We start from the raw sequence: 27,822 nt of genomic DNA on the forward strand, positions 1-27,822 counted from the left end.
ATGGTGAATCTAATCAGTTTAGCGTTGCAGTAAAATCATCCAGTCACTGACTATTAAATGAGGAATTTGTTAGTTGTTTGGTTTTTTTTGTTGTCTTATGCTGCCTTCGTCAATAATCCAGCTACATGGCAGTATACATAATCCATTATGAGATACAGCATGATCATTGACACATTGGAATATTATGACATGTGTTAACCAAGTCATCGATCCTGACCACCCAATTCCATTAGTCACCTTTTATGTGTTACTATAGTACGGAACTAAACTCTAGTGCTCAGTCTATTATATGATGCCTTAAAAGGCGACTATCCTTGTCGAAAGAGGCAACTAACGGGATTGGGTGGTCAGGCTCGCTGACTTGGTTGACACGTCATCGGTTCCCAGTTGCGCAGATCGATGCTCATGTTGTTGATCACTGGATTGTCTGGTCCAGACCGCTGCCATATGGCTAGAATATTGCTGAGTGCGGTGTAAAATTAAACTCACTCACTCACTCACTCACTATCATGTGAAATTTGTTTTATGCACAGTATGCACCAACAGCGCTTTTTATTGAAATATTTGTTGCCGATGTTTAGATTGCAGCAATGGGAAGAAGCATTTAACCATTTGACCGGTTCCCCATTGATTTTATTCCGACAAATCGGTTAAATCATGAATACGTTTGCAATTATTTTGAAAAGAATATTTTCATGGTAATAGCATTATTATATCAACATCCAATGCTGAAATGTCAGTAATTATCACACATGGTGTATTTAAATCTGGTCAGATGCAGATGTTTAGCCCAAAACATACACTCTGAAACAGTCCCTATGACATCTGAAAATCAGGATTGGATTTAGTTTCAGTGTATGACATTATAGAAGCATATACTTTTTTAATGCTACTTTCACTTTTACATCTTCAAAAGATAACTGTTAATTTTTTAAAAAAGGAGAAATGTTAGAATGCTTTTCAAAATGTCAATTGCAAAGAAACTGACGGTATTTATATTTTCTGGCTCAGGCAGAGACTGATTTTGAGCAGTCAGAACTTGCACTGCGGCAGCCAGAAGCTGTGAAATGGAACCTGAAACTTATACCAACTTGCCCTCAGCGCATGTAAATATTTTGGTGTGAAAAGAACACTGACTTCAGCTTAAAAATAGCATGAATGAGAAACTGTTCTACGGCAGTGACTCTGAAGGCCACCATCATGGAACGCCTGTTACTGTACAGTTCATTAAATTTGGTGAAATAAAACGAAGTGATCTTTTCAAACCCAAAATAATTTTATTACATTGATCCTCTAAATCATCAATACCAAGACACAATCATTATATTTATTTATGCAACAGGTGCAATCTGGTTTTATCTGAGGCAGTGAAGATATTACCTATGGTTGCACCAGGAGCAAGTAGATATCATTTCCTTAAATGTGATCCAATATGTACATTTGTTTTAGACAGATAGATAAATCTCGCTATTGTCATAATAATCCCACATGAACAGATAGCTTCACATCAACTTGTAATTACCAGACATTAATCCAGGACATTGATGCCTTGTGAACAGTTTTGTTGTAGTGGCAGATGCGTTCGTCTGTGTATGGGTGTTGCACATGATCTCAACTTGTCAATATTGTTTGCCTAGGTTACAGAATCTCACTTTCCATTTATCGGTCTCATGTCTCAAAGTCATGATTAAACAGTTTCCATCTGCATACACAACTGTAAACGATATGTACCTTGTGATCCTTTACAGTTTATGGTCACTATCAGAAATACTGTGTTTATTCTCAGCAACAGCTAGGGTCCATGTGTTCTTAAATGTGTTGCAAGTGATTCTGTGGAATTTGATTGGCTAACCGAGCAAAGTCCATTTTGATTTTGGTGTTTACAGATTTCAAACAAAAGAACTTGTGTGGAGACTTTGTGAAAATTCATGCCTTGTATTACACATGTACATTCTTGTTTTTATATCTATACATGCATAAGCTAGACATGTGCAATGGTTGTGATTAAAATGCAAATCATGGCTATGATTGTCTTCAATAATGAAAGGATCTTGATTTTTGCACGAAAGAGACTGGATGCTTTTGGGTTATAGATATGTCTTCAGAGCTGTAGAGTCAATGTACTATGCCATGAATGAGTGAGTTAGGGTTTAATGCAGCTTTGATAAATATTCCTGTCGTCAGCTAAAACGGGAGGAAATCTCAGGTACCACACTATAAATGTATACGTCACATGTTTCATTGTAAAGTGCAGTCAATATGGTAAAGTTACATCTGTCATCCACTATCACAGCTATGGCTCCAGCAGCAGCTGAGACAAGGCAATACAAAGCTTAAAGGATTTATTGCACCACCACGTCAGCTTCTTAGCAAGGTTAATGTGTTCTTTGCTAAAGTTAGTTTCTTTCTCTGTTTGATATTCACAATGATCCCATTGTTGATTCAAAGGTCAGACTGATTCTAATATCCTCTCTTTTCTGTGGAATATGGGGTGATTTTAAAATCATTTTTTGAAATTCTATTCTACCATTCATCATTAAAGCAATCCTAAAAATGTCATTGGATAAATCAATGTGCAACCAATCTGTTAAACTGGAATGAAAAGAATTTGAAGTGAGTTATTACTTCACTATCGATGCTGTTTTCTAGCATTATGGACAAGGATAGAAATTTGCTCCACCCAGCCTGTCTGGACCATTTTTTTAATGGTACAGTAACCTTGGGACTTGCATTTTTTTCACATAATGCTGTATGTGGTTTGTTACAATTTGGGCTAGTAAAATCTGGTTATGACTAGTAGTGCCTGTAGGTGTTCTTTGTTGCTGCTATTTAGGCTAGTAAATGAAATGGGTTATCACTATTTGGGCAAGTAGATGTTCTTTATGAGTTAGCACTAGTTGTGAAACTGGAACATCCTTTTGCAATTGTTATGATAGGCATATAGTTGTGTTAAACTGATGATTCTTGAATTGTGTTTTGAAATTGCATACATTATGTTCGAGGATTTATCTGTACTTGCTCAGAGGCTGATGTAATTCTTCACCCATTGTTCATAGGATGCTCAGTAAATTTTCTCCAGTCATTATAATAGTATATCTCACAAAATTCTGATTTATTAAATTATCTAACACTGGAGAGATCATGGTAAATGGATTTAACAATTTCACATGTTACCCCGTTACACCAACTATCATTTGATATTGTTGCTGTTTGTAGGCAATCTCATTACAGTTATAACTAGTCTAAATCAGCCAGTCAGTATGATGGAAATATTTTTTCTCCTTATTGTTCCTGATTGAAAATTTTATGCTGGTTTTGACAGTGTGCTGGAGAAGACAGGTACCAGTGTTGGCAAATTTCACTGTAATTCTTAAAGAAACAAATAAGTCCAATGAAACTGGGAAGGAGCCGAGGTAAGAAGGGAATTTCTTAACCTGGATGGATCTAGTCTTGCTTCATCTAGAGCATTTGTGTGACTGGACTGAATATGAAATAATGTGGTCCAGGAATTGTGAGACAGACATCACTAGGTTAGCACGATAAGGGCCTGTATGGACACTGACATGTGTATCTGCCAGTGGCTCTAGCTCATCCTTATAACAACTGGAGGAACCTTTAGAGATTTGGGCACTTTGAGAATGTAAGGTCTTTCAGGATGCTGCTAGCTGACAGTTCAAGCAGATGACTCAGAAATTATTCCCTGGGGGTTTACATAACTTGCAGGCTCTGTAATTGAGACATATTGACCAAAATGTAAATGGTTCCTGAACAGTAAAGAACACTTATATGGACTTTTACCAAGATATACATGGTCATGAATGTGTTACTAAAATTTTGTCATTTAAAATTTGCAAATTGTATCAGTCATAATGTGTATTTTGACTGAATACAGATTTTCTGAGCAGTGTACACAGAATAATACTCTCTCTCTGATATTCATAGATGTCAAGGTGACACAGAAATGGCATTAAATATTAATTCTGTCAGTCTAAACAAACTATCTACTATCAAGACAACTCATTAACGCTTGAGTATCTCTTGGTTTTATGTGACATTTTCAGCAAGAATATTCAATACTAAGTGATAAGGTGCTGTCAGGTATTGTATTTCATGAACTTTGATATGCAGCCAATTATAGTGATAGTTTTATCAAATTTTCATGATGAAAGGTATATTTGTTTCATGAAATGCACAATGCAAAATGACAGATGTAAATATTAAATCTAGTAGCAAGTAAGACAACCACAAATACAACAATAAAAAACAGATAATTATTTGCAAAGAGAGAAATCATTAATTGAATCCGTAAGGTGGACCGGTAAGAGTCGGAATGTAGAAATAGGTTGTAAGGATTTCTGAATTGAAACAGACATGAAGCTTAGGCTTCTTGATGGTGGGAATCTTTTCCATGACGCTTTTAAAAAGAACAGAACGTGTCAAAATGTGTCAGAACATGTCACTATGTATGATGAACACGAAGTTCAAGTGCAAAGTCTTCATGTTTGTTTTTGGCGAAGGTTCATATTTTATAAATTTGGTTCTAAGGACTGACCAATTAAGTTTCTTGTTTTATATACTTTTGTCCACCTGAAGGCAGGATGGAAATTTAAAAAAAAAAAGAAACCTCAGTCACAGTATGTTGATTTTGACATTTCAGTGGGACAAAAAAACATTCTACCAAAAAAAATGTCTCATAACTTTAGATTTTGACCATGAAAACATTAGATGTTATTGTTTTAACAGGGAAAATTAAGTATTTAGATTTGTCTCCTTGAAAACATATACCAGCAGATCTGTAGAACAAGAAATAATATTGGTCACCTAAATTATGAATGATACTGTGATGTTGAAATCTGTATGTAGAGACATTTCTTTTAAATATAACTTTTTATTACTAATGATTCAAATAATATAATGGCTGTAATGTAATGTAATGCTGATGCAGCATTCAATTTTAATTGACTCATTTACCTTGTGTATTATAGTAATTCCCACCCACAAATAGTGTCAGCCATAACTGGTTATTTAGATTTGAAACCTCTGACCAATTTTATTAGAAGTACTCAGAGGAATATCTAACAAGTTCATTGAGTGTTCACAGATCTAGATTTCAGGTGTTACTTTTTATCCATCTGGAAAATATGTTTGTCTCAGTCCATTGTTAACTGTGGCAATTAATTATGCAAATCCATATCAACAGATTATGATGCAGAACAGTTGCTGTAAAGAGTCAGTTTGATGTCTGCTCACTCTGGTCAATGTCCCAATTAATCATTCTGATAAAGACATTTCACAATCCTGTCCAGCAATTTCACATTTGTAACAAAACGACAGAAGCGCCACAGCTAAACATTTTGGCCGATTTTTAGCCTAATTATTTTTAAAATGATTAGGATGAGAAATGGCATTGATGTGTTAAGACAGATTTTGGTTTTTGTCTTCTTTACTCTGTCCATCTTTGTTCCAAACTACATCACTTTGAATCCTATAATTTTTTGTCTGAGTGGTTGATGAATAAATCAATGTAATCAATGCAATAACCATCGTAACCACTGGAATCGGTAATCTTGTACAGGAAATCATTACCCTTCATGGGAAAAGAAGATCTCAGTGTGCTGAGTTAGGTGAAAACTATCTGTTCTGTAAGAACGATGGGTCTGGATGCCTTCAGTTTGACAATACCATGTAAGAGAGAGATTGGGTGCTGGTAGCAAGGCAACGTTACAGTCTCAAATATCTAGCTCGTCATTGTGCTTGAGGTAGCAGCAAGATGATGTTCATAGGTTATTGTCCCAAAAGCAAATGGTTGGTTTATTGTTTACTGTTGTTTTACGGACTGAAAATGTACTGATGGAGAGAATTTATGTAGAAGTGATCAGAAGTGAAGAGAACTAAACCAGGACTGATTACTGAGACTTCCTTTGTAACAGAGAGAGACCCATGTAATTCTCAGTGCTGTGTTTGCTTCTCATTTTTCTTATGTATTGTAAGCTTCTCTGTAGCTTATGAATTTCTTACCAGAAATTACTAGTCAGTACTCAAGTCAGTAAGGATCATTATATTTTTTCATTCTTTGAAGGGATGAACATCAGTCAACACCATGTTTTGGTGTGAATTCTTCCTCCATCTTCAGTTGACAGAACACCAAAACATTCTGTTAACAAATAGAGAAGAAAAATTCTTTGACTCATTTTGTCTAATTGGATGTAGAATTTAATACCAGCCATTAAAGACAAATCTGGGTTAGAATTGGTCTTAAGTAATCCACGATTTTCATAAGTAGTGACTGATGGTACTGGGTGGTCAGGCTCGCTGATTCGGTTGATCTATGCCATTGCATCCCACTTGTGTAGATCAGTGCTTATGTTGTTGATCACTGGACTGTCTGGTCCAGACTTGATTATTTACAGATTGATACCATAAAGCTTGAATATTGATGAATGTTGTGGTAAACAACAAATCAGCCAACCAATGGTAATGGTGACAAAATTGGTCAGACTCAGTTACATTGTTGATTGCATGTCTACACACCCTGATGGAGTGGATCGTTGATGATATTACAAATCACTGGGTTGTTTTATTCTTACTAGATTCTGTATGCTCTGTCATCATGTGAATGGAGTATTATTTTTTTTGTGGTGATGAACAGCAAACACATTTCTTTGATTAGAGCATTTAAAATATGACACATGGTACATAACACTCTTTATGGGTGACCTCTTTTTACTTTTTATACGATGTGCCAGAGCCAATTCCTGCTCCTTCATCAGGTGAATGCTGAGTCAATGCACAGAGTGAATATGTGTATAGATTTAATATATTAAGAGAGAGCATATGTAAAATATGAAACGTGTCATGTATTCATATTCATCCAACTTGTAAATGCCTTTCAAGACACTTTAGGAACTACAGCATGTGCTATTAGCTATGAAATTTGGTGTAATGATATTTATTTTTTGTAAATTACATTATGAACAAATTTAGTCTGCACCAGTGAAACAGCATTGCATGGCAGCATCTGATTTCAGTTTTGATTAAGAAAGTGAAATTTGTTACTTCGGGGAAAAGAACATATAACAGAAGACAGACTCAGCCTAAATAACATCCTGTTACCCTTTTTTGGATGTTCTTTTATCCTTAAGAAAAAAGACGCTTCAACTTTAAAATCAACTTTATTGATCATCAGTGATTTCATATCAATCAGGGCTGATAGAAATATTTCACTGAGTTTAGGCCTTATAATCCAATTTGGTGTGTTTGGATATAAGACAAGAACTGAACATTCCTTTGTTGATGGCACCAGCTTCCTCCTGAGATTATGCTGCAGCGCCAAGGAACTTGGCGTGGTCCGTTATGATGTCATGAGTGACCTTTCCAATGTAGATATCGGTCTACCACTTCTGTGTATGTAATCCTATACCCTGCTTGTGATGTCACAGTGAAGAGGTTAGTAATGATATTATCCTGGAATATATTGAATTATAGAGGTAGCAAGGGAAGCTTGCCATGAGAGGGGAGCAGTTGGATAGATTCTTGGTTTAAGTTATCTCTTACCTAGCAGATTATTTGGTTTCCATTAACAAAATGGGAACTATTTGTGAGGCTGGTGGCATAAGTTATGTTTTGTTTGATGCCATTATGACCTGATTAGTTTTTAGCCTTTTTAATGTTTGTGAATTCTGAAGTATTGTTAGTTTCCAGTGTAAAGAGATCTTATGAGCCATTGAATAGGAATGTCTTTAATCATTTTACATTAGGAATGTAATTATAACTAATACACTGTAAAGAAATGTTATTAAACATGGAATCATTGAATAGAAGTGCTACAGACACATGTTAAGGTGATGTTATTACTCATGGTAAAGTAATGCTTTTGTCCACTGTGAAGAGAGTGAGTGAGGTTAGTTTTATGCCATGATCAACAATATTCCAGCTGTATGGCGGAAGTTGAAAATATTGATTGGTCTACATGAAGAGTGTTTTAGTTGCTTTAAAATAAGTGTTCTTTATAAGAGAAATATTCAGTCAAACAGTCCAGATAAATGTGTCATGCATTTCCATAGGCAGACCATACTATGAAAGCATAAAGGAAAATCTCAAACCATCTGAAAAGTTGACATGTTGATATCTATTTATTATGAGTTGATGTGGTTTACGTATTTCGCCACAAAATCTGAGAATTCTGACAAACATAAACAGCCTTTTATGAGGGTTTAGTGTCTCGTACATCAGATATATTAATCTTTCCCAGAAATAGTGTATATAAATATCCTTTTCAATCCTTTTCTTATCATTCTTTGTGTAATGATATCCTACATGAGATTTGTCCTTTGTTCTGATTCTCCATGATCAAAGCATCAACAGCAATGCAAAGGCCAAATTCATTTCAAGTTATGATTAATAACTTCCCTTTTGATCTTTCGTCATTGAATCACATGACTTTCTTAAAGCCATGATATGCTGAAGAAGAATGTGCCTACCGATGATATTTGGCTTCTAAACATTTACTGGAATTTCACTTTTGAAAAGAAATATTATTTGAAGTTGGATCAGAAAACTGTATAAGATTCACTAGGTTTTGCAGTAATTCAGAGACAGAAAAATCAATAAGTGTAATAACTTGCAGGACATTAAATACAGATAATCGTCACATTAACAAATATGCTGAAAACATATTCCATATCATTATTCAAAATGTGATCTGGCTATAACTATCAGGGCATAAACTTCAAATTGTCAAATTGCCAAGACAGCTTTGTACAAAGAAAGCAAGAAAAACATAGCCAAATAAATGCTTTGTTTAAGACATTCTGCAAAATAGTTTTAACTTAAAACCTTCTATGGCTTCATGTGATTTTCTTTGTTATATATGCCTCCAAACCTGTATGCATGTCTGTTTGTAATACTTTTCTCACCTGCCATGATATTTGCTGGAACCCAAGTTTCTTATATTGATGCTTATGATGTCAATCATTGGATTGTCTGGACCAGACTTGATTCTTTACACCTGTCATCTAGGTGGAATATTGTTGACTACAGTCATATCAGGACCTGTACTTCATAAAGAAAGTTGCACTGAGTGAATCCATAATATAACGTATATTACAGTTAAAACAACAAGCATTTAGTGATTGAGTGCATAATGAAATCCCTGCCTAATCTCGTGAAACTTGATAAAGTTCCCAGATTTGTTTGAAGATGACCTTATACACTATAGTACATAGAGGTGGTATCTCTCTATAGCCATTGGATAAATAGAGGATATTATATGAGTCCCCATGTCATACAATGTTTATGACACAAGTTCCCAGATGTTGGCATTAGGCACGAGGGCCATAAACATAGTATGATATGGGCACAAATATAATATTCTGTTTATTACTGAAGTCATCAGATTGAGGTAAATGAGCCCAGATCTTCTTTCAAACCCAGGCTGGCTACCCGCCGTCTCTGCATGTAGAACGCAACGTCACAGAAGAAAGGTGATGTCATAGCATTGTTCATTACAGAGTGATATTTGCCCCTAGAGCATCGTATAAAAATGTGAACCCTGATATGTTTGTCCTTGTAGGTAGTAAATCACAATAAGCCATGGGAATTAACTTTACATCTAATGTCTTTAACCCTTACATGAACGCTCTTTCATAAGGCACATCACTCCAACTGAAAGAGCAGGACTTAATGCCTCAAGAGCCACTGCAAATCAAATCAGAATTTAGACATGAAATGAATTAGTGAAGCTTCTTTGAGTATTGTCATGTAAAGGCCAACAATAACAGTCTGAGCTTGCTTCATTTCTGGTAGGGAAAGTGTAATGATGCGAAAACAATGTTAAAGAAGCTTTTAACCATCAATGGCTACCTACAGTGTTACAACAGCAAAACACAAAACAGATATATTACTCATAATATATGCGTCTTAGTGACTCTTGCTTAACAGGATTTGTAAAATATTTATGAATCTAGACAGGCATTTCAGTTAATTTGTGCTAACGATCTGTGTTATGCCTTATTTCAGATTGTAAATCATTCAAGTCATTGAACTTAAACCAAGTTCTCTCAGTGGCTTTGCTAACATCAAATAGGTTTTAGTTATGGTATAACAGTCATCACTGCACCAAGTACCTGTAAACATTAACATTAAATTTAACTTTTGAAAATTTCAAATTCAATACAGTATGTTTAAACAGGACTGGAAGCACAGCATATTCATTTTCTAGTTTACTAACATTCTTCATAATGAAGCAATTACCTCAAGCTAGTTCTGCCAATGATATTGCTGGAATATTGCTGAAAGCAGCATAAAACTAAACTCACTAGGCCACCACACTGACTCTCTTTTTCGTTCTGCAGTAGGAACTATCTCCCTATCACTCTATCTTTACTGATGTAATCATTGTCTATGCACCCAAATGATTATTCATGCTCTTAATTATCAGTCTTACCATATGTTGTTACACTGTCATTGGAAAAATGAAAACAAAAGGGACAGTTACAAGGGCAGTTCATCATGTTGAGACAGTTCTACTAAAGGACCCAAACCTTAGACGCCATATACACGTCTGCTGTCTCTAGAACCCCCAGGTCCATAGCTTCACCAAACATTTGTTTTCTCCCTGTGACAAGGGCCAGACAGCTGCTGAGCTAACATTGATACACATGATCACCATGATTCTTTATGTGTGGGAGTTTGGGGTATAACATCACCCAGATCTCTGCTGAGGCAGCAATACCTCATTGATGAAGTGACAGAATGGTCTGCTTTGGAATTAAAATGCCTGGTAATATTGATTGTACTGAGCTGTGGAGGTGGGACTCTGAATTTGAGAGACTGGAAGGAATTTCCAGACAGCAAGAAATATTGTTTAGGGAAGAATTAAGCAGTTTTATGTACTTCGATTGCAATAAACAGAATCTGTGGCTCAGGGGGTAATGTGTGTGTGCAGATGAAGGAAGAGGCACTGTCATTATACTGTTGTAATATAACACATCTCATTTGATTTGTATCCAAATGAGTTATCTGATTTTTATTTGACATTTAACTTTTTTATGCCTTGCTCAAGGAGATGTGGAGATAAATGTCACCCTTGCTTTGGTATTGATTTGGAAATGTTGCTTTTCTACTTGACGAAATGGAGTGATTGATTCGGTTCTGTTCTGCGTTTAGCAATATTCAAGCAATACCATGGCCTGAGACACCAGAAATAGACTTCACTCATTGTACCCATTTGGGGAATCAAAACTGGGTTTTCATTCGATGTGCAAACACTTTGCCCATAGTCTATCCTCATCCAGTGATAAAATGGAGCAATGATTTATTTCAAGGAAGGTTTTCTAAATTATCAGTTTTTGTACAGAGGTGAATAATGAAGATTAAGAAACATATGCTTTATCAGACTTCTTGTATAATTACTCTGCTTTATATCTTTTTTAGTCATACCATCCTATGTTGTACAGTTTCCACTCTTTCACATTCACCTTGTTTTGTTCCGACCTGTTGTAACTCAGTTACTGTCCAAAGTGGTGTTCTGTCAAACTCATTCAAAAAAGATAGACCCCAGCTCTGATTAATAGTATATCGTCTTTACTTGCATTTGCAGATGAGATGCATGCAGAGTTGTGCTATGCAGAATGTCTACTGATTCGAGCCCTACTCACGTTCATACAAGATGAGAACCTTATCAGCTTTGTCAAGGGAGGATTGAAAATAAGAGAGTGCTACAAAATATACAAGTAGGTTTATTAACTTGCTTTCACAGTAAAAAAAATGCTGAAATGTAATTAGAAATGCCATTGCTTCATTTTGCCTCTTCTGTGACCAAAGGTCCTAATCTGTCTATCTTTAAGAAATGGATTTATTGTTACAATTTGCTGATCATAGTGATTGTTTGGTTGGATGGTTGGCTGGTTAACACCACACTCAACAATATCCCAGCTATGTGGCCACAGTCTGTAAATAACTGAATCGAGACTGGCAAATCAAGTGATCAACAGCATGAGCATTGGTCTACACAATTGGGATATGATAACATGTGTCAACCAAGTCAGCGAGTCTGATCACCCAATCCCATTAGTCTTCTCTTACAAGACAAGCATCACTTGCTGAAGACCAGTGCTAGCCTGCATCGTCACAGGTCTGATCATGTTGGAAAGTACATGACCAGATATATGTCAATGTGAATATGTTCAGTTGCCTTGGTTGTCTCATTCTTAATGTCTGGTGATACTGTGAAACTGGATGATAATGGAGAGGTTGAATAGTGTGTGCCCACTAGTGAGGATAGTGGTTTTGAAATCCTATACTTCCTGGCATTCTATGCAAAGTCTATCATGATCTGGCTTCAAAAACAATTTTCCTTTATGATATTACACTTGAGAATGACTCTCTGATTGAATTATTACAAAGATATGCAAGGTGAGCTTCAGTACCTTAACACCATCTTTCAACTTCTGATGCAGGGAGTGTAACAAGATGTTGATCAAGAGGAAGTGGGATGGTGGAGAACACAGAATCCACTTTGAGAGTGGGGTCAAGATGGGTGTGGGGGCGTTCAATCTGGTGAGCTGACCATACAAATGGTCAAGATTGTGGCTTGTTCACTATAGGAATATTAGCGATAATATGAAGTGTCCAATCTTCTCTTAGGATGTAAAAAAGTTTGTGGAAAAAGTCGTCGGAAGTTTGCTGATGTTTAAATTTCATTTCAGTGCCTCCATGTTTGTTTGTTTTTCATTTTAAAAGCTGTTGTAACTTTGTAAATGTTACTGAATAACTCAAGTTTGTGTCATTTGGTTTACAAACTTTTTGCCCAGACGTCAAAGTAAGTGTTTGAAAAAAATAATGAAATTACAACTTCCAAAACGATTAGCTGTCGCAAATCTGAAGGGGTAGTTGTCAGCACAGGTACTGTTGACTTAAGGTACATAATATAGAAATGTACCTAAACAAAGTAAAAATACTGAAATGTACCCAGTACCATAAATGATGGATGAGTTCATATATTTCTCACCCCAAAACCAAAACCGTATATACTGTAGTTGTTCTCGTTCATCTGATTGGGAGTGAAGAATAAGGGCAGTTTTATGGATCTCCGCTTTCTTTATTCTGTACACGTGGCGTTTCAACATAGATTCTCATGTTTTCAAGCAAAGTGTACATGAGACGTACCATTTGCATGACGACACGTTTCATGGTTTTGTAGTCGACCATGTAGAAAAACAGTATCCTTGTTTCAAAGGGTGATGTTTGTGCACATGAACATTGTTTGATGTTGTTTTCGTTAAAAATGTTTTGTCACATTTCAGATGATATCTTTGCTGCCAAGCAAGATCATGAAGCTGTTGGAGTTTGTTGGATTTTCAGGAAATAAGGTTTGTATGGAAACAATTTGTTGTTGACAAATTATTGATTGTGAAATTCTGCATAGTATAGAAATGAAATGCCAGTTGTATTCATCAAATTGATTCTTTATTGGAAAACAGTAATGGAATATGCATTTTGATAAATATTTTTGTTTACTATTGTATATAATGTGTCAGAAAATCTATATGGCATGTTTGAATCCATTTGCAGAAACTAGGCTTAGCAGAGCTCCACAAAGGCAGTGAGGTGACAACCAGTTTACGAGGACCTCTATGCTCCATCATGTTGATAGCATACCATACTGTAGTAACATTTGTTCTAGGTAAGTTGCTAATGCCAGTCTTCAGGAAAATAGTTCCTGATTTGGTCTGCTATAGTAAAATTAGTTCCCATTATAATTTTTTGGGAGATATTTTACAGGGGTATATGTTGGTAATTGCCTTGTATATGATTATCGAATATAGGTATTATCCCCCGCAACACGTTTAACTGGGTATTAAAATGCACCCGTCCGATTGTCCATCCATGCACATTTATCTTTTCCGGAGCAGAACTTTAAAACTATTGATATTTCTTCACCAAACTTGGCACATAGATAGATCTGGTGGTTTATTAGTCCCTTTTGGTAGTTTGGGTATTCTTAATAAAATATTTTTCGTGTTTCCATGGCAACAAGTGTGACTTAGACTGGAATTGGAGGTAATATGGGGGATATTGATGACTGTGTCTTCTTGTTAGATTTAGTATGTTTTCAGAGTTTTGTAGTTGTAGCTTCTATCTTTCGAATGAATCAGAGATTGAATGATCAAACATATAAAAGTAAAGAAAATGTTAGTTCAAAAAGATTTTAGTTTATATTCCTTTCTTCCAATAGTTTTATTAAATCACAGCTATAAATGGCATAATGACATTCCTATTCCAAACTTTTACAATGGTTTCAATGTAGACTGCTGAACAGAATAATTGCAAGAAATGTATATTTGTGTAAAATTGGTAAGGCAGCTTAAATAGCACAATAACTTTGTCTTATTCCAAACTATTGATTGGCTAAGCATTTATCTTAAACCTTTCAAAGCACAAGACACAAAACTACTATGGTTTCAATATAGACTGCTGTACAGAATAATTGAACAAATGCATATTTATTTAAAATTGGCCGAGAGTGTTCTGTGCAGTTTCTGTAATTCTGAACAAGAAGGTATTATGCATATTTTAGGTGAATCTCATGAAGTTAAAAGCGTTTTGGACTAAGTTACTTCTTTGAATAACTAATAGCTGTTACCATATTTATACCATGAGTTGAAGTGCAGAACTCATTTTATTTGGTAGCCATATTTCTTGGTCAGGTGTGTATTAAAGCTGTGAAAACATTCTATCTTAGCTTTACTTGATCTGCACATGTGTATTCACACCCACTGCTTATCAATATTCAAGTGGTTCCTTTGTACAGTGTGTTTATACAGTGTGTTCTTCTGATATGCATCTGTGTGTGACAGTTTTATCTTGTTAAACCTCTGAATCCTTCAGTCTTTTTTCTTTATTCTCAAAGAGGACAAGGAAGTCCTCAGTTCCTTGTGCCTACCTGTAACAGGGTTTCAGTAATAAAATATCAATTACAGAAAAATATGGTAGCCCCCCTCAAACAAATAACTGCAATTTTCATACTGAGTGGGTGGATTTATAATAAATTGTATTTATTTTTCACAGGTTTAGCTGATGGTGATATAGACTATGCGTCTGAGTTACTCAAACCGTGTTTAAGAAACTTTCCTAAGGTGAGATCTGGTCTCTTATTTTCATGATTTACATAATAATTATGTTTTCAGGGCTTGCATGAGTGTGACTGTTAGTGATTTTAGGATAAGTCACCTTAAAGCACTTGTATAATGATAAAATGTACTGTGCGATGGGCCATACATTTGTATATTTTAGTGGATAGAGTACTTGTCATTAGGTTTGAAGGGTAGTGGTTTGTCATACTGTCATACTAAAAGATGTTATTAGTGGTACTTCTTGTAACTGAGTAATGCTTGGCATTAATGCATTCATACATTCATGCATGCTAATATTTGTATGGTGCCAGTGTCCAACTCAGCAGCTGAAAGGTGCTTTGGTTGTCGATCATTGGACCTCAGTCATAATTGCACATCATATTTTGTAATCACAACTCCCTGGGGAACATACAACCACTAATGGTACAGAGTGAAGTTTAGAGTTTCTGAATGAGTGTCCATGTTAAACTGCAGAATGGGATAGTTCAAGTAGCTGAAAGTGAAATGATTTTGAATGTGATGTTAAATCTCATTTCATGACCATCACTGTGTCCAATATGTGAAGATTCTGGTGGTCAGACTTGGTGACTTGTTTGATACATGTCATAGTATCCCAGTGATGTCAGTCACTAGATTTACAGACTGAAGGGGGTTGTGGGTTAGCCTAGAGGTAAAAGCATTTGCTTGTCACGCCAAAGCCCCATGTGTGATTCCCCACATGGGTACAATGTGTGATTCCCCACATGGGTACAATGTGTGAAGCCCATATCTGGTGTCCCCTCTGTGAAATATTGCTAATAGGTGTAAAACCATGCTCCCTTGTCACTGGTACAGACAGTGGCTTGTTGTGACAGTCCATATTCAAGTTATGTTTATGTTTAATGAATAAAATATGTTTATAGAAAAAGAAAGAAAAAAAGATATTCATCTATATGTGAATTGAACAGTGTGTATTGTGTTCCAGGGCGCTCTATTTTTGTTTTTTGCTGGTCGTGTGGAAGAAGTCCGTGGAAATATAGATGAAGTAAGTAGATGTCCTCATGGATTTTTTCCAAGCCATGTCTGTTGCAAGTCTGAAACAGTAATGACTTATTTCCCAATTTGTTTTAATACAGAGCTTTCTATCTAATTTGGACTGGCTTGGGACTGACCAAAAAGTCCATATATTCAGTAAGTTCATTCCGGTATGCAGCAATCTGAGAATGATAGAGTGTGTGTTGGACAGGGTGCCCTGTACAGTAGTGTGGCAAATATGATTGTTGAAAAAATTATTTTAAGAAAAGAATGACTTTCAGTCACTAGTTATGCACATGTGAACTCTTATTCCTAAACTTCTGCCATTCTCTAATGTTTTAAATGCATATAACCTTGTTTTAAATACTTTTATTCACCCTGTTATAAGTACATTGTACGTCTATGATCTAACGCAAATATTATCCCCAGATCTGTAGGTGAGCGTCAGTGCCTCGTTTTTCAGGCTGTTGTTTTACAGATACTTGTTCATGAGCATCAATATAGTCCAATAGGATCTTATTGCTAAGACTGTAGCTTCCATAATTATAGCACCAACATGCAAGTGTTTTGTAAAGTGATATCTCTGTTGCAGGCTGTATATAAGTTTGAGGAGTCCATCGAGTCCCAGTCTGAGTGGAGGCAGTTTCATCACCTGTGTTTCTGGGAGCTCATGTGGTGTCACTGGTTCGTATATACATTTCTTACTTTATAATTCCTTTTTATCGCCCCAGCATGTAATCATTTTTTTTCCGGAGCATAAGTCAGAAACCTTTCAATATTTTAAGACCAAACTTGATAGATATAGTAATCTCAGCCTATGAGTAATCTACAGATTTTTGGCATTTATATTATTATCCCCCCGTCATGTAATGCGGGGGGATATAGTCGACACCTCGTCTGTCCGTCCCCTGTCCTTCCGTCCATAATCATTTTGTTTCTGGAGCATAACTCAGAAACCGTTCAGTATTTTTAGACTTAACTTGAAAGATATAGTAATCTCAGCCTATGGGTGTGCCTTTTGCTATTTACAGATTTTTGGCATTTATATTTGTTTGTTTTTCCATGGAACATTTTGGTGTTAATCTTATGGTGGGGTGGGCTTCTTTTCCGGAGCAGAACTCAAAAACTGTTCAATATTTTTCTGCAAAACTTGGTAGATATATCAATCAGAACCTAAAGTTGTGCCTTTTGTTATATACAGGTTTTTGTGATTTTTTATTTTCTCGGTTTCCATGGAAACATTTCAGACATAGTCTCAAAAGTGAGAGGTGTGTTTCGTTTCTGGAGCAGAACTCAAAAATTGTTCAATAGTTTTCTGCAAAACTTGGTAGATATATCAATCAGAAGCTGAAGTGGTGCCTTTTGCTATTTACAGGTTTTTGTGATTTATTGTTCTCTCGGCTTCCATGGAAACGTTTCGGACATAGTCTCAAAATGGAGGGAGTGGCTTCGTTTCCGGAGCAGAACTCAAAAACTGTTCAATAATTTTCTGCAAAACTTGGCAGATATATCAGTCAGAAGCTGAAGTGGTGCCTTTTGCTATGTAGAGGTTTTTGTGATATATTATTTTCTCGGTTTCCATGGAAACGTTTCAGACTTTGCTGATTACAGATATATAGCATTTATAATTTTCATGAATTCCATGGAAACAATTCAAACTTAGTCTGAAAAAAACAATGAGTAGCTGTCAGATGATTTGTCCTTTCAAACATGTGGTGGCTGGGAGGGATATGTTATCTTCTGATGACTCTTGTTGATTTGATGGAGGAAGGTCACCCTTTCAGTTGATGGGTGAAAGTTACGTTTGTTCGATAACCAAGGTAGGGATGGCAAGTGGAAACTTAAAACATTGTTTGTGTCATAAATCCAAAATGTTTTTGTCCTCCAGCTACCCTCTATTTGCTGATGACAGGAACTCTAAATAGAAAGAGGCCATATTCTTAGATCTATAGTTTTGTATTAAATGCATTTTCTAACTACAATTTTGGAATACCTCTGAATGTAAGCAAATGGCAAAACAATTCCACTTTTGAACAAGTTTTCTTTTTTCTCTCTCTCTAAATCCCATTGTTGATATCACAGTTAGTGAAAGTATTAAGATACAGTAAATTGTTTATATATAAGTTTGAACATTATATGTAGGGTTTGGGACCAACATGGTTCCTAGCACATCAGCTGATTGTCACTACAAAACGTTGGTAATCGTAGACGTGTCCTCATGCCGTTTGTCTCTACCAACTCCAGCTTCAAGGGGGACTGGCTGATTGCTATGAAGTACGCCGAGCGGTTGTGTCGTGAGAGTCGATGGAGCAAGGCAACCTACACATATCAGAAAGCATCCTTCCTCATGATGTGTGATGACCAGACAGAGGAGACACATGCACACATCTCATTCCTCTTCAGGTCAGAATTGCACCAGTGTACAATCAGGTCTTGGTAATCTCTGTTTCACAAAGTTCTCGTAAGCCTAAGATCTTGTAACTTTCCTTATAGCATTCAGACCTCCTCTACTGTAACATTGACTTATAGTAGCTGTAACGAGGTGAGAGCTTTATGAAACGGGGCCCTGGCCTCTTACAGGTCCAACTGGATTAGCACACTGTTCAACTATCGTTTCAGGATCTTTTGGGTTGAGATTGTGAATTTGTACAATGAGGTGTCTTCATCAGAAGTTAAAGGTTTTTCTTGTTACAGTAGTTACTGGTGAAATAGATATATTTATGTATTCATGTGTGCATATATACATGCAAACACTCATTCAGTGCCACACATACAGTCAAACCCTGTTTATCCAGATGTTTTGGTTTCGCTTGAAAATTGCCCGGATAGCAAGGCATCTGGTTAACTGGATCAAACAAGCAAAACATGAAAATTAAGTGAAAGGTAAAAGTTTCATGTACATATATCAATAAATCAATTGTCAATAGTGTGACACATGTCCCTAGTGTTTTGATGGGTAATTAAGCAATTCACATCAAATGCCGTCTGATAGATTAAGAATGAATACACTTAATCGTGCACAAATCTTTCCAGCTGGATAACAGGATAATTTTTTAATGGAAATTTATGGGAATGGTTTGAAAATTCGCCGTCTGGGTCCAGAAGCGCAGGCTTCAGTTAAGCGAGTACAGTGACTGAATGTAAGTTTTGTTTCTCATAAAAATCGTCCGGAAGGCAGGGTTTCCGGATATGCGGGGTCTGAGTAAACGTGGTTCGTCTGTATTATCCAGTGGAGAGCAGGGACCTCATGCTCCTTGTGATCTTAACGCTACAGTGATCATGCTGTAACATAGACTTGAGATGACCATAACTCTGAGATTGCTTAGTACAAAGGCATCCTGATATAGAATCCAAATGGAGCCTAATACAAAGTTAATAGCTGTTTAATTTATTTTCTATTTTTTGTAGACAGACTAAGTAATTGGATCTATTAAGCCTGAATGACAGTTACCTCAGCTAATTGACAGCTCCCACTGTATAACTAAGTGAAGTGTGATCCTTCTACACACTCACAACTGACATGAGGAAAACTTAACACTCGTCAACTGAGTCTTTGCCTAATACATGTATTGTGAAGTGTTCATTAGAGAAATGGCCCAGATTGTAGAGTAAATCAGTATAGGATTTCCACATTTTCAAGTCAGTCAGGGTGATACTTTTGTGGTAATTTTAACACTAGTCTGATGCTCTTGACATCTCCATGTGTGAATTTCAGTGAAGTCCCTCGTCTAAAGCAGAGAATAGCTGGTAAATCTCTTCCTTTTGAGAAGTTTGCTGTTGCTAAAGCGAACCGATTTGCTGAACAAGATGGACGACTCACATTACCTGCTCTGGTGAGTTTTGTGTTTTTCTCTTGGCATTACAGAGATCACATTAAGGCAAGGATCTTTCAATTAAAATATTGGTTAGCCATTATTTTTATGTTCATTGGAAAGAGGCTTACCCCTTTTCTTTCATGTAATAATGATCCAGATATCGCCTTATTTTATGCAACCTAACAGTAACCTTGCCTTGTTATTTAGTTGATGAAGTTACTTCACAATTGCTAGCACAATACATGTGGTTGACTTAATGGTTGTAGTGCTGCCTTGTCAAAGACCCAATTTTTCATCACCGGATTATTGATCATAAAGAGCACTGACAATGACATCATTCCTGACTCACCCAAGGTGTCTGGGTAAGATGAGTGGTTAAGTGTTTTCTCATCACCCCAAAGACACGGGTTCAATTCCCCACACTGGCACAATGTGTGAAGCAAACTTCTGGTACTTGCTGCTATGATGTTGTTGGAATGTTTTCCAAAGTGGCCTATATCCACACTAAAATTTAGAAGTATGTTCCTTGTCCTTGTTTCACAGACCTGGCAATTATTTTCTCCCTATTGAGGAGTGAGTGAGTTGGGTTTTTATGCCACTTTTAGCATGGTTCCAGCAATATCACAGTATTCGACACCACCCAATGTAATAAAGAAATAATACCAAAATTAGAATCTGCTAGATCGCTTGTCTTACCAGTAATTTTCAAAATTTTTAACTTACCTTACCATAGGTCTTATGCATATTACCTCAAGCTTCGCTAGTAGAGATCAGACAGACGTTGATTCGCCATTCCCTGAATGGCTACCTCGTATAATCTACGGATGTAGTCACGGAAGTGACGTGATCTCCCTACTCGCGGGAAAGCGAGCCATCCCAAAATTCACTTTTACTTCTAGCGTTCGTCTGATCAGACGTGTTTGTTTCGCTCGGAGTTTTCTATTGTGTTGAATAAAGTTGTCGTTCAACAGTTAACTGTGTATGACTCGGCAGTTTTGTACTGTCTGCAAGGGGCAGAAGTCAGCCAAGGATCCCCACCCCTGGTGTCCGGATTGTGCATCGCAGACCTGTTCCCTTGACAGCCGCTGTCAGCATTGTACTAGTCTTTCTGTGGCGGATTTCAAGACCTTTTTAGCTGTCCGTAGAAAGAGGTTTACTCAGCGGAAGAGGAGAATGTCTTCCCCAGCTTCTTCTTTAGGTTCTTTACAGGACGACCCGGAGCTGCCTACCTTTACAGCACCAACGCCGACGTCTGGTTTGGAGCGCTCATCTACGACGCCGGTTCGATCGTCTCCGGAGCCACTTCGCTCGGACGCCTTTGTTGACTTATCCCGTCCGGACGCCTTAGCGCACCCAGAAGTTCAGAGGCTATTACGGTCTCTCCTGACGCCCAGCACTTCTACTAGAGAGCCAGCGCCGACCTCAGCTACTGTGCCAGCGCCCATGTCAGCGCCTGCCTTGATTCCCGAACTAATTTCAACGTCAACGCCTACGCCTATGCCAGCACCGACACCTACGTCAGCGCCTATGCCCACGTCAGCGTCTACAGCCTTGATGGGGACACCTTCACTGGTTCCAATACCAGCACCTATACCTACGCCAGCGCTTGTTCAGACGCCGGCTCCTGTGCCTCCGCCAGCGCCTTACCGGATCCCCAGGATCTCTCACACGCTATCTAGAGAAGAGGTGCTACAACGTCAGCTAGACGAGGAGCGCGCTCGGCGCTTAGAAGCTGAGCGCTCGAGACGCAGATCATGGTCCAGATCTCCGAGGAATCGGCGCTCCCGTTCTCCTCACCGTAGTCGGCGCCGGCGCTCGCGCTCATGCTCACGCTCTCCTAGACGACGGCGCTTCCGTTCGCGATCCAGATCTCCTCGGCGCTCTTCCAGAACCCGGCGTTCACGTTCACCAGAGGCCTCGCGAGTTTCACTGAAGGATTCTTCTACTCGGACGCCTTCTACCTCTTCCACCCAGCGGCGGGAATCGACTTCAGTCTCTTGGGAAGATTTGGAGGAGCAACACTTCTGCCCTGACTATGAAGAAGAGGCAGGTGTAGGCGAGGATGATGGCACCTATCTACCACTATCGGCAGTGTTTGAGTGGATTGCTGACAGGCTACCTGACTGTCCTTCTCCGTCAGTCGATCCTAATAATCCGGCGTCCATCCGTTTGTCCCCGGAACTACTAATTCCACCTCATCCTATGGTGGCGGAGGCAGTGTCTCTCCTGGACGAGGATTTTGCCAAGCTGTCTCTGAATCCTACGATCAAGGCGTCTAAGTCAAGGAAGTCGGATTACAAGATCCACAGCCTAGACTTCACAGATAATGGTGCAGCCCAGGACGACTCACTCAAGCGCTTGTCAAGTTCTTCACTCTCAGCTTATAAAGTGCAGGACTCCAAATTAGCAGCTATTGACACGGAACTCAAGCGTATGCTTAAACCCATTTCGGCGTTAGCCTCAGCTACTTCAGCGGCTGCAGCAGACCTATCAGAAGACAACGCCTCCAGGGTGGATCATCTCACGACGATCTTCCAGTGGCAGGGCAAAGTTCTTCATGACTTACTCGGTCACTTACGTGCAGCGTTGGCTATGACAACTTCGGTTCGCCGCTCCGGCTTCCTGGATACATGTAATTGGCAGGAGGAATTTAAGCGCCAATTACTTCGGGCTCCCTTCACTTCCAAGTTTCTGTTCGCCGACAAGATTCCAGATATTTACAAGTCGCACGCGGAATTAACGAACACTGAAGTCGCGCTGTCTACCTTTGAGGCGCTTGGTTCTGCCTTTCGTGGCAGAGCCAGAGGAAGTGGAAAGAAGCGCTATATTCCCAGGAGGGAATCCATCCGCTCCTCCTTTGGGAGGGGACGGGGCCGCACCAAGGATAATGACACTCAGCGGAAGCCCCAGGAGCGCAGCCGGGACACCCCCTCGATGCCAGGGCGAGGCAGAGGCAAGCGCCCCTACTCTGGTCGCTGAAGCCGTGGATGTCTCCGACTGGGACCTCCCACCCCCAGTCGTACCTGTCCATCCGACTCCAGTAGGTGGGAGACTAGGGATCTTCTGGCCCAACTGGTCATTCCTAGAGGATCCGTTTGTAAGCAAGATTCTGAAGTCCGGCTACAAACTACCATTGGTCGAGACTCCACCGCTGACATCTACTCCCCAGTCGCGGATATATCCTCAACACCAACTAGCTCTCCTAGAGTCCAATATCGACATTCTGTTATCCAAGAGAGCCATAGAGACAGTGCTGGAACCCCACCGCTCCCCGGGGTTCTACTCACCCATCTTCCTGGTGCCAAAGAAAGATTCCGACAAGATGCGCATGATTCACAACATGGCGGTCTTCAACAGACAGTATCTGGCCGACCCTCCTCATTTCCGAATGACGTCCCTAGAGCAGATTCGAGCCAAATTGTCTCCCGGGGCTTGGCTAGCCAGTCTGGACCTACAGGACGCTTACCTACATGTTCCCATACATCCGCGTCACAGGAAGTACCTGAGGTTCGTCTTCAACGGAATACATTACCAGTGGAGGGTGCTTCCGTTTGGCATTTCTACGGCCCCGTGGCTTTTCACACGCATCACGCTTCCGGTTACCAGGTTTCTTCATCTAAGGGGAGTGGACTTCGATCCATACATAGACGACTGCCTTCTCAACCACGGCAGTCCTCTACTGCTACGCAAACACTTGGACTTCTCCACCCGCCTGCTGCATCAACTGGGTTGGATGGTCAACACCAACAAGTCACATCTGGAACCAACTCAAGAACTGACCTTCATCGGGGGATTATTTTTAACAAAAGACAATCTTGTCAGGGTCCCTCCAGATCGATGGCTAAAGATTCTGGCGTTTGCGGATCGAGGTCTCTCTCAACCCATGACCCTCAGAGAGTGGCAGTCTCTGTTGGGTCTTTTGACATCGGCGCAGGATCTTACTCTCAGAGGGCGCCTTATGCTACGGCCCTTACAGAGGTTTCTGTCACCATTCATCCAGATGAACGACCTCAAGTCACGGGTTCTTCTACCTCCACATCTACATCAGTATCTCCGGTGGTGGATGGTAGAATCGAATGTCTGCGTCGGCGTCTGTTTGGAAGACTCCAGTCACGACCACGAGTTGTTCGTGGATGCGTCTCTACTAGGGTGGGGCGCCCATCTGGCGGGCCGAACGACCTCAGGGCTGTGGTCCGACGCCAAAAGGTTGTGGCACATCAACAACCTGGAATTGCAAGCCGTCATTCTAGCAGTTCGCCGCTGGCTACCGATTTTGTCCAACACCAAGCTCCTGGTGGCGTCGGACAACTCCACAGTCGTCTGGGTTATCCGGAATCAGGGCACGACCAGGTCCAAGCAACTTCTAGACCAGATGTTCGTGTTAGCAGATCTGCTAGACAGCAACAGGATCACAATCAGGGTTCGACACATACCCGGCTGCAAGAACATTCTGGCAGACGCGTTGTCGCGCCCAGGCAGACCTTCACCGACGGAATGGATGCTTCATCCAGACGTGTTTCGTCAGATTTGCCTTCGCCACGGGAGACCCTTGGTGGACCTCTTCGCCACCAGCTTCAACCATCAGCTACCAACTTACGTGTCTCCCGTACCGGATCCACAGGCTTGGGCAGTCGACGCTCTATCTCTGTCGTGGGAGGGTCTAGACGCGTACGCTTTTCCACCACCCGTTCTTCTCCCAGAAGTGATTGGCAAGATCAAGCAGACACAGAACCTGAGACTGCTTTTGGTCGCGCCCTGGTGGCCAGCCAGACCGTGGTTCCCCGATCTGCGACGCCTCGTCAGCGGAGATCCGGTTCAGCTTCCAGATTGGCCACACCTCCTTCGTCATCCGCACAGCCAACAACTCCATCCAGATCCGCTGAGATTCCATCTGCACGGCTGGACCATTTACAGAAGGCATTAAGGGCGAAAGGCTATTCCTTGCATGTGGCGAATGCCATAACCCGAGCTCATCGGACATCCACCAGATCCCTCTATGATGACAAGTGGCGCTCATTTGAAAGCTTTTGTGCTCAGAGATCACAGGATCCCATGACAGCTTCCCCACAGTTCGTGGCGAATTTTTTGATGTTTCTACGTAATTCCAAGCATCTCAAAGGGAGTACGTTGGGTACCTACTTGTCAGCATTGAACTCCGTCTTGGCGGTCAAGACGGATCGTCAGATTTCTAAAGTTCCAGAACTGGTTGCCCTGCTGAAGGCGTTCAAGTTGGAGGACCAGAAGGTCAAGTTCCGCCCTCCAGCTTGGGATCTGAATGTTGTTTTGCAACACTTGAGAGGCTCCCCATATGAGCCCCTAGAGGATGCTTCCTTCGAGCTGTTGTCCAGGAAGACGGTCTTCTTACTTGCCCTAGCTACGGCAGCTAGAGTTAGTGAGATTCATGCCCTGGATGTCACACAAGTGCGTTTTGAACAAGCTAGGCATGGTCGAGTCCACTTGGGATTGCTGTGGGACTTCATTGCCAAGAATCAGCTTCCCGGGCAACCAGATAGACGGTTCTCCATCCCGCCTTTATCGACCATCCTCGGACGACATGATACGGAGGAGGAGTTCCTGTGTCCAGTCAGGGCCCTTAGATATTACATCCAGAGGTCTGCCTTGAAGAGACATTCCCGAAAGAGACTGTTTATCCCTTTTTCTTCATCGTGCAAGGGGGAAGTTAATAGAAACACTATTGCTCTGTGGCTTCGTGCGACTATCCTGGCGGCGTACGATGCCAAGAAACTCCCCCATCCGACGGCGAACAACCCCCATGAAATTAGAGCCCTGGCGTCCACTATGGCCCTCCACAGGAACTGTACGGTGCCACGGATTATGGAGGGTTGTTTTTGGAAGTCGTCCACCGTTTTTGCCTCACACTACCTGAGGGACTTGGCTGTCGAGGACATGGAGGGGCTTCAGTCTTTTGGCCCGTTGGTGGTTGCACAGCAACTCACCCAGCCTTCCGCCCATTAGGTAATTGTGTTGTTCTTACCTTTGGTCTTAAGATTAACCTCACCCTCTGGGTGCGTCGGTTTCTCTTTGGAGTTCCCTTGGGTTATCCTTTGTCCTGTTTCCAGGTTTGCCCTGTGACGTTGGCATTGGTCTCCCGGGTCTCCTGTGCATGTGCTTGGTCTGCTGAAGATGTGAAGGTCCTCCGGAGTCCACACCACCGTCCTCTCTGTCGAAGCCATATGCATAAGACCTATGGTAAGGTAAGTTAAAAATTTATTAAAATCTAAATATTTTAGATATTTAAATACTTACCTTACCATAGGGCGGTGACTCCCTCCCAACGCTGGATGCTCCTCCCCACTTTGGACTCATCGGACCTTTCTTTCCTGCTGCCAGTAAAAGTGAATTTTGGGATGGCTCGCTTTCCCGCGAGTAGGGAGATCACGTCACTTCCGTGACTACATCCGTAGATTATACGAGGTAGCCATTCAGGGAATGGCGAATCAACGTCTGTCTGATCTCTACTAGCGAAGCTTGAGGTAATATGCATAAGACCTATGGTAAGGTAAGTATTTAAATATCTAAAATATTTAGATTTTAATAAGTATTTAGGCCAGAAGTTATATTAGGTTGTCAGCTTTCTGGTATGGCTTGACAACACGTCAAGTCTCTCAAATGTGAGACAATCATGATTGTATAGGATGGTAAGGAGGTGGATCAATCATTCAGTTTAAACTGATTCTGTGACACATGTGTAACCTTCCAGGAACTGATCTATGTATGGAATGGATTCAACATTATTGGCAAGAAGATGGAGCTGCTAGAACCGATGCTGATGAAAATAGAGGAAGTCATTAACGAAATTCTTCAAAATAGAGGTGAGAGGGTTAGATTGTTGATTTCTGATGCTCACACCCGTAGATTCAATAGCAATGATTCAGCACTATGGGTATTGATGACAGATTCTGAAAAAGGCATTTTGGGATTCAGTGTTTGAAAAGGTCAGTGACCAGGGCTCCAGGTAACAGCTGAATCAGCGTGTGTACAGGTGAAAAAAAACATAACAGATACACACCACAACAATAGTGTATGGACTCATTTTCGGGTGTATTATCTGTAAAAGTATTGTTTTATTGTTTACTGACCTGTTTACACAATGTAGCAATGAAACGAAACAAAAGATTACTGATACGCCATTAAATTCCTTTCAGTATTAGTTTTTCACTTCTCCTATACTGAAAAAGGAAGGAGTACATACTCCTGATGTTGAAAATCATTTGGAACCCTGAATGTGATCCAATACATGTCATCGAGGGCGTTTTAGAGTGCATCACAACTTATTTTATCAGTTTTTCTGACCTCACTTCTGTCATATACAGGTGGGGATGGCATTAAACAGCCAACAAACAAATCATAAACTCCATCTTTCTCAATGTGATTCAGATACCATATGATATAGTTATATATCCTGTATGTTGTGTTACAGATACATACAGTAATTTCTATGACGACTACTCCCTGGCACTGCTCTTGAAGGGTGTGTGCCTGCGACATCGAGGTCAGGCATTCCAGGCAGAACAGTGCTTCAAGGAAATCCTCTCATAGTGAGTCTTCCATTGTCTAGTCATAAACCAAATTTATCATATAATAGAGAGTGTTATCAAGGCAATAAACCCATCTAATAAACTTGCTATCCAAATCTAATAAATATGCAAATTATTTATGAAACGAGAACTATTTTCACAATACTCCATACAACGTCATGCGAATCCCACAATGTAAATATTGAATGATGATGTCGTCAGGAGTTTTCGAGGGGTTTTCTATTGCGTTAGCAAGTTTGTAAACAAACATGGCTGCCCCCAAGTTTAATGGTGGCGATTCTGTCTGTTACTGCAGCCAAA

General features: G+C 39.8%; 2 protein-coding genes across 2 annotated transcripts in view; both read left to right on the forward strand.

The window, feature by feature from the left end:
- The window catches only part of LOC137291664 (tetratricopeptide repeat protein 39B-like), a 78,365-nt gene that overhangs the window by 48,563 nt on the left and 1,980 nt on the right, over positions 1–27,822 (forward strand). The window contains exons 6-16 of the mRNA XM_067823090.1: positions 11,600–11,732; positions 12,459–12,558; positions 13,305–13,370; positions 13,573–13,684; positions 15,070–15,137; positions 16,099–16,158; positions 16,741–16,832; positions 18,393–18,551; positions 19,864–19,981; positions 26,685–26,796; positions 27,405–27,522. Of these exons, the coding sequence (XP_067679191.1) occupies positions 11,600–11,732; positions 12,459–12,558; positions 13,305–13,370; positions 13,573–13,684; positions 15,070–15,137; positions 16,099–16,158; positions 16,741–16,832; positions 18,393–18,551; positions 19,864–19,981; positions 26,685–26,796; positions 27,405–27,522 (1,138 nt within the window). The remainder of the gene's footprint in view (positions 1–11,599; positions 11,733–12,458; positions 12,559–13,304; positions 13,371–13,572; positions 13,685–15,069; positions 15,138–16,098; positions 16,159–16,740; positions 16,833–18,392; positions 18,552–19,863; positions 19,982–26,684; positions 26,797–27,404; positions 27,523–27,822) is intronic.
- LOC137291665 (uncharacterized) lies at positions 20,960–22,946 on the forward strand. Its single transcript, XM_067823091.1, has one exon. It carries the CDS (start codon positions 21,137–21,139, stop codon positions 22,940–22,942), a length of 1,806 nt encoding a protein of 601 aa, XP_067679192.1. The 5' UTR covers positions 20,960–21,136; the 3' UTR covers positions 22,943–22,946.

Source organism: Haliotis asinina, chromosome 7, assembly GCF_037392515.1.
Source record: "Haliotis asinina isolate JCU_RB_2024 chromosome 7, JCU_Hal_asi_v2, whole genome shotgun sequence".
NCBI lineage: Eukaryota > Metazoa > Mollusca > Gastropoda > Lepetellida > Haliotidae > Haliotis > Haliotis asinina.